The sequence below is a fragment of the Sinocyclocheilus anshuiensis genome, unplaced genomic scaffold, assembly GCF_001515605.1.
Source record: "Sinocyclocheilus anshuiensis isolate Anshui unplaced genomic scaffold, SAMN03320099.WGS_v1.1 scaffold411, whole genome shotgun sequence".
In the NCBI taxonomy this organism is placed as follows: Eukaryota; Metazoa; Chordata; class Actinopteri; order Cypriniformes; family Cyprinidae; genus Sinocyclocheilus; species Sinocyclocheilus anshuiensis.
In genome coordinates this window covers 541,296-549,284 of record NW_015549608.1, presented here as the reverse complement: position 1 = coordinate 549,284, position 7,989 = coordinate 541,296, and the positions used below count along the sequence as shown (strand labels likewise).

Sequence of the window (7,989 nt, the reverse complement as noted above, 5' to 3'; positions counted from 1 at the left end):
CTCATTCCCTGATGGAGGGAATGGAGACGTTATGTCGAATGACATATGGGGTCTCACTTGGGAGGCCAATCAACTCTGAGTTTAAGAGAAAACACCAATGAAAATTGGCTAGTGGATTTTGCATGCTGAGCCACTTCCCGTGCCTGCGGGTATATAAGGCAACAGCGCGCATCCACTCATTAGGTTTTACGCCGAGGAGCCGAGAACGTGTCCCGGCAACAGCGAATAGTCCAAGGTTGTGGCATGGGGACATAACGTCTCTGTTCCTTCCATTCTCCGTTCCCTCCATCAGGGAACGAGAGTTACGTACCTTCGCTCCGCCAAGTCTGACTGTCGAGGGTGCTGGAGGATGCTCGACCAGGGTTCGCCAACCGGGGAACGTGCTTGTCCAGTAGCAGCGGCCGGAACTGCCGCAAGGATAGATGCACTGCCAACAACTCCAGACAGTTGATGTGCCAAAGCAGTCGAGGTCTTGTCCAGGACCCCGAAGCTGCCTGCCCGTTGCACGTAGCGGCCCAGCCCGAATTGGAGGCATCTTTTGTGACAACGACATGCCTGGACACTTGTTCTAAGGGCACCCCGGCCCGTAAAAAAGCAAGGTCCGACCAGGGGATGAATAGGCGGTGACACATCGGTGTGATGGTGACACGATGTGTACCGTGGTGCCATGCCCATCTCGGGACTCGGGAGTGTAACCAGTGCTGAAGTGGTCTCATATGAAGCAATCCGCGCGGCGTGACTGCGGCTGCGGATGCCATATGCCCCAGGAGCCTCTGAAAATGTTTCAGTGGTACCACTGTTCTGCCTCTGAAGGAACTCAGGCAGTTCAGCACCAACTGGGAACGTTCGTTGGTGAGACGTGCCATCATACTCACCGAGTCTAACTCCATACCGAGATAAGAGATTCTCTGCACAGGGGAGAGCTTGCTCTTGTCTCGGTTGACCTGAAGCCCCAACTGACTGAGGTGCCGAAGCACAAAGTCCCTGTGATCGCACAACTCTTCTCACGACCTGGCCATAATGAGCCAGTCGTCAAGATAGTTGAGGATCCTGATGCCCACTTCCCATAGTGGGGCAAGGGCGCCCTCCGCGACTTTCGTGAAGATGCAGGGGGGACAGGGAGCCGAAGAGGAGGACCTTGTACTGCCATGCCCGACCCTCGAACGCAAACCGTAGGAACGGTCTTGTGACGAGGAAGTATCGAGACATGAAAGAACGCGTCCTTCAGGTCGATCGCTGCAAACCAATCCTGGGATTAAATGCATGTGATAATACGTTTCTGCGTCAGCATCTTGACCAGGAGCTTGTGAAGGGCCCGATTCAAGACTCGCAGATCCAAGATAGGTCGAAGGCCACCACTTTTCTTGGGTACGATGAAGTAAGGGCTGAAAAACCCCTTCCTCATCTCGGCTGGAGGGACCAGCTCGATTGCATCCGTCACCAACAGGACAGCAATCTTCTCACGCAAGACAGAGGCATCTCGGACTACCACCGAAGTCTCGAGAATGCCATAGAACTTGGGAGGTCGCCTGGCGAACTGAATCGCGTAGTCGAGTCGAACCGTCCGAATGAGCCAGCAGGACGGGTTGGGCAATGCAAGCCAGGCTCCCAAACTCCGTACGAGTGGCACCAAAGGGACAGTTGACGTACCCGCAGTGGTGCAGCGATGGGGAGTTGTGCTGGGTGGCCCAGAAGGCATCGCGTTCTGAGTCATCACAGCAAAACTCCCCGTGTCCCCGGAGGGACTGGCCAGAGACGCGTGGACAGGCATTGCATCTCCAAACCGTGACTTCTTGGCCACTGGCGATAGGGGGCGTTGTGGGTGAGAGTGAGGAAGCGGTGCGTCGCTCACTGTCAACCCACGAGCCTAGCAACCCAGAGGTAAAAGGAAACTGCTTTCTTTGACAATGTGGTTACTGCTGGCCATCGAGCCAACGGCGGAACAGAAAGAAAAAGATTCCCCGCCCGGCCCTCCTCTGGGGGAAGGACCGGTGCTGTCCCCAGCACCTCTAGAAGGCGTCGCTCACTGTCAACCCACGAGCCTAGCAACCCAGAGGTAAAAGGAAACTGCTTTCTTTGACAATGTGGTTACTGCTGGCCATCGAGCCAACGGCGGAACAGAAAGAAAAAGATTCCCCGCCCGGCCCAGAAGAGCAGTCTCCCACATCTCCGGGTTGCCCGTGTCAGGGCCGCTTCGTCATCTTCCTAGAGAATCTAGCGGCCAGATGCGACACGGGGGGCGCTGCTCTTCTGCATGGGGCTCGACACGCCGGCCTCGATGATGTCTCAGCGCGGGGCGGAGCCAGTGTGGAGGATGCAGGAGGGCGCCCACCACGACGAGCAGGCTGAGACACGGCCCGCGACGGAACGGTGACAGCTGGAGGATCACATCAGGGCAAGATGTGCTGTATGGCCTCAGTCTGCTTGTTGTACTGCTGGGCGGGCAAGATGTGCTGTATGGCCTCAGTCTGCTGTTGTACTGCCGAGAACTCCTGGGAGATGGGAGCGTCAAGAAAGCGCACTTTGTCAACGTCTCTCATCTCGATCAGGCTGAGCCAGAGATGGCACTCCTGGACCACCAGAGTAGACATTGCCTTCCCGAGGGACCGCGTCGTGACTTCCGTCGCCCAGAGGGCAAAGTCAGTCGCTGTACTCAGCTCCTGCATTAACCTCAGGCTGGTACTACCCTCGTGCATTTGTTAAGGCCTTGGCTTGGTCAGCTTGCAGGATTGCCATGGCATGCAGGACAGAGGCAGCTTGGCCCGCAGCACTGTAAGCTTTGGCAGCGAGAGCCGCCGACAGCTTATAGGCTTTGGACGGGAGATCCGGACAATTCCTCCAAGTGTCGGCGTCTTGGGGACACAGGTGCACCGCAATCGCTCTCTCCACCTGGGGAATGTCGACGCACCCCCTAGCCGCCCTGCCATCGAGGGTAGTGAGGACGGAGGAAGGAGACGAGCTGCTTCTGGCCGTAAAAGGGGCCGTCCACGATTACATCACTTCCTCATGCACCTCCGGGAAGAAAAGAAACCAGAGCAGAATGCAGTGGTGAGCCGCGCTCCGCACTGAGAAACCAATCATTCAGCCGTGAGCGCTCAGGGCTGGGCGGTGCCCAAGGGGGGCAGCCCCACCGAATCTTCATCCTCAGAGGTCAACAGCCCATCCCCCGATGCTGCAATCGACATCTGATCCCCCGGCGGCAGACCGAATGACATGCTGGGACCGCCATAAGACATCCCAGCAGAATCACCCAGCAGCCGCAGAGGACAAGCGCTGCGGAAGGGGTGAGAGGTCCGTGGGGCGTGGCCCGGCGGAGAAGCTCTCACTGTCACCCTAAATCTCCCAGAGCACTAGCCTTGTTCAATTAGCATGTTTTTGTGTTTTGCTTTGGTACCGAAAATGGTACCGAGAACCGTGGATTTTCACTGGTATTGGTACCGAATACTGACATTTTGGTACCGTGACAACACTAGTCTGCTCCTTTCCCTTTAAGAACGGAGAGACTGATGCCCAGACATGGAAGACAACGTTCGTGGCCGTTGTCAGAGGACAGGACACGACTGCATCCAGAAGGACATGGACGAAACGGCGTCTATAAAAAGACGCGAATCGTCCGTGATTTGCTCTTTTAGGAAATCTGCTCTTTTAGTTGAAGCGCCCAGGGGAATCACTGAAAGGGACACCGCTGTTTGCGCCGTACCGCCAACCAGAACAGCTTTCCGACACACAGCAGATGAATGGCTTTGTAGAGTATAACAGCTTTTCATACAACCACTCGGCTCTGAAGCAAAAATCATCAGCTGAATATTTTATTTTAGCTTATTTTATTTTATTTTTAGAAATATGTTAACACCAAACTGTATTAAAATCAGCTGAATGTTTTATTTTAGCTTATTTTATTTTATTTTAGAAATATGTTAACACCAAACTGTATTAAAATCAGCTGAATGTTGAGTCACCTGCTATGTGTAAGGCATAGAATTGAATTCACAAAGAGGTTTCGGGAAAAGAGAATCTAAGTCACTGTAAGAAGAAAAGACAAATTAAAGGCAAATGATTCATTAGTAAAATATTCAATTAGAGGCACGAGATACACAGCAGCATGCAAGCCGTGAGTGGTTTTGTTTTGAGGGAGACTCTGAGCCCTTCAACAACAAAATGCTGAAACGCCTGTTTAAATGAAAAAAATAAACTCAAACAAGCTGTGCACAATCATCAAATCGAGAAAGAACATGGAAAATGGCAAAAGATACGACCATCAGCCCGAATCCCCACGTACTACCATATTCACTCATTTCTATTAAAGCACACGGTTTAGCTACAAAAACCACTTCAGATCCAAACGCACACCAAAACTACTCTCCAAAAACAACAACAACGTCCATGCAAGCTAATCACCATCGTGTTTGAGTCTAGTGGTAGCGCTTATGAATTCTGACTTTGCTCGGCTCGTTCACTTCTTAGGTTACGTTAACCAAACGCGAGCCTGTCAGATCAGAGAGAGACAGTAACATTGAGTCACGGCTGGGAAGAGGAAGAGACAGACATAGACTTTTCAGGAGTTGCAAATAAAACGCACACAGCATCCACACAGGTAAAATGCAGACGCACACACCTCATAACCTGGCGGAAAGGGGGAGGATACAGTAATGGGGAATGATCATCCTCACTATCTCTATGACACAAAGAGAACAGCATTATGTGACACAGGGATCCATCCACAATGCACAGAAATCAACACAGAGTGTTGCATAGGGGTGGGAATCTTTAGGCACTTCACGATCCGATCCGATTCCAAAACGATTCTTGATCTACACTTTTTCCGAATTAATTCTTCTGCTGTACTGCCATCTTAAAAATAGCTAGGGGTGTGAATCTTCACTGGTTTCACGATTCAGTTACGATTATCATTATCAACTCAATATCACGAATGCGTCACATTCTCAGTTCTCAATATTACTGCACATGGCTACATTTTCATATAAATGTTATATCAAATTTAATTTGTGCAAAATGTACTTTATTTTTTATTATATAAGCAGACTACTTTTACTTTTAAAAGTAAAACAATTACTTATTTAAAATAAGTGTTCTTTAAGTATCCGAAAGTTTACAGACAATAGGCTAGTTATGGGGTTTTCTTTTTTCCTCAGCATTATTGCCATTTGATTATTATTGATGAGATCATAGACAGTGGCAGCTTTAACAGGCTGCATTTACACTAATGCACAGATCTATTTCGATATATCAGATGTTCTGTCCTGCTCTGAAAACATACCTGACTGTATTTACATCAATTTCATATAAAAGTATCCGGAGATGCACGTGCATTTATCCGCAGCCGCGAATCGCGATCGAGCTTCAGTTCCCCACCCCTAGCAACAGGTAGGAATATGATACTGTTGATCATCACTAATTTATCTTTAAAGGTGAAGCGTGTCATTTTCAACATTTTTGGTGCCAAAAATAACGGCATTTCCAGAATCTGGAAAAGATTCGAGCGAATCCGTGACGCTTTGAAAGCGATCACTGGGAATCAACCTATGAATTACTTACTTCTAATGACTCTAATGTGATACAAGGATGTTTAAAAATTACACACTACACCTTTAAAGCAAGGCAATTGCAAAACAATTAGTCTAAGATAAGATCTTTTTCGATATCATATTTTTACATAAGAGAATGTAGATAAATGAGAGAAGTCTTAAAAGATTATTTTACCCCAAAATGTAAATTTGTCTGATTAATACACATCCAAGATATGGAGGAGTTTGTTTCTTCATCAGATTTGGAGAAATGTAGCATTGCATCACTTGTTCACCAGTGGATCCTCTGCAGTGAATGGGTGCCGTCAGAATATCTTTATATTTATATATTTAACAATATATATATTTAAATTGTCTACATATTGCAAGATTTTCATTCAGTGAACTCTGGAGTGATGATGCTCTTAGCCCAGTATAAATAAATTAAATACAAGATGATTATAGCATACATTTACTATAAAAATGTAGATTCACTTTTAATGTCTTGTGAAGAGAAACACTGTGTGAAAAAAAAGAAAGAAAAGCTTTCGTCTTCACAAGTTATTAACTGATGGACTGGAGTGGTGTGGATTATTGTGATGTTTTTATCAGCTGTTTGGACTCTCATTCTGACGGCACCCATTCACTGCAGAGCAAGTGATGCAATGCTACATTACTCCAAATCTGATGAACAACCAAACTCATCTATATCTTGGATGGCCTGAGGGTGAGCACATTTTCATCAAACTTTCAATTTTGGGTGAATATTTCTTTAAAACTAATCAAAGTACAAAAACAATATACAGTCGTCAATAGTCTTGTTACACTTACCCATAAGGCCGTTGGATAAAGGTAGGGTGTATTTGAGGGACACCAAATGAAAACCCTGTGAAAAAACGCAACCTTGATGCATTTATTTATTTTTATATTTTAACAATACAAGAAAGACGCATATAATGACCAAAATTACAAAGTTTTTGAACAGTATGATTTTTTTAAAGAATTCTCTTCTGCTCACCAAGCCTGCATTTAATTGGTTGAAAACAGCGGAGTAGATTTTTTTCAGGTTTCTTTGATGAATAGAAAGTTCTGAAGAACAGCATTTATCTGAAATAGAAATCTTTTGTAACATTATAAATGTCTTTATCATCACTTTTGATCAACTTAAAGCATCCTTGCTAAATAAAAGTATTAATTTCTATAATTTCTTTCTCCCCCCCCCAAAAAAAAAAATAAATAAATAAATTATACTGACTCCAAGCTTTTCAATGGTAGAGTGTATAATGTTACAAAAATCTGTAATGATGCTGAAAATACAGCTGCGCATCACAGAAATACATTATATTTTAAAATATATTCAAATAGAAAGCAGTTATTTTAAATAGTAAAATATTTCACAATTTTTACTGCTTTGGCTGTATTTAGAGGGGTTATTATAGTTAACTAAAACCATTAAAAAAAAACATTTTCATTACTTGAAATAAAATAAAATATTTAAAATGTTTTATTTCAGCTAGTTGACAAAGCAACATTTATCATTTGAATGTAGTTTAACTTGATATATATATACTACAAAAACACAACAAAATCACACATTTTTTTTACTAAAATTACAATGAAAATGGAAAATATAAAAATAAAAAGGATTAATATTATTAATGAAACCTGTAATAGTATCTCAATGATACTAAAATAACACTGATAACGATAGACAGACAAACAATAACGATCAGGGATATTATAGCTAACTAAAACTAAAACCATAATTTAAAAAACGTTTTGTTACTTGAAATGTACTTTTAAATTTTACTTGAAACATTAACTGAAATACAATAAAAAACAATCACTAATATATGCATGTATGTATATATAAATTACTAAAAATGACTAAATCACAGAGGAAAATTACTAAAACTCTCGCTAAAATTAAAATATAAATGGAAAATATCAAAATAAAAACTGATTCAAAATAATAAAAACTATAACAGTATCTCTGATCGATGAGTATCTTTACAAAAATAACACTGATAACGACAGAGAGACAGACAGACAGACAGACAGACAGACAGATAGATAGATAGATAGATAGATAGACAGACAGACAGACAGACAGACAGACAGACAAACAGACAGATAGACAGACAGATAGACAGATAAGACAGACGGATAGACAGACAGACAGACAGATAGATACAGACAGACAGACGGATAGACAGACGGATAGACAGACAGATAGATACAGACAGACAGACAGACAGATAGACAGACAGATAGACAGACAGATAGACAGAGACAGACAGACAGACAGATAAACAGACAGATAGACAGACAGATAGATACAGACAGACAGACGGATAGACAGATAGATACAGACAGACAGACAGACAGATAGACAGATAGATACAGACAGACAGACAGACAGACAGACAGATAGATACAGACAGACAGACAGACAGACAGACAG

General features: G+C 44.3%; 1 protein-coding gene across 1 annotated transcript in view; it reads right to left on the bottom strand.

Annotated features, from left to right (window-relative positions):
* Window positions 1–7,989, bottom strand: part of LOC107659072 (RNA-binding protein 24-like) — a 23,389-nt gene that overhangs the window by 14,832 nt on the left and 568 nt on the right. Inside the window, exons 2-3 of the mRNA XM_016447885.1 lie at window positions 6,357–6,411; window positions 4,616–4,675 (exon numbers count right to left, since the gene is read on the bottom strand). Coding sequence (XP_016303371.1) covers window positions 4,616–4,675; window positions 6,357–6,411 — 115 coding nt within the window. The remainder of the gene's footprint in view (window positions 1–4,615; window positions 4,676–6,356; window positions 6,412–7,989) is intronic.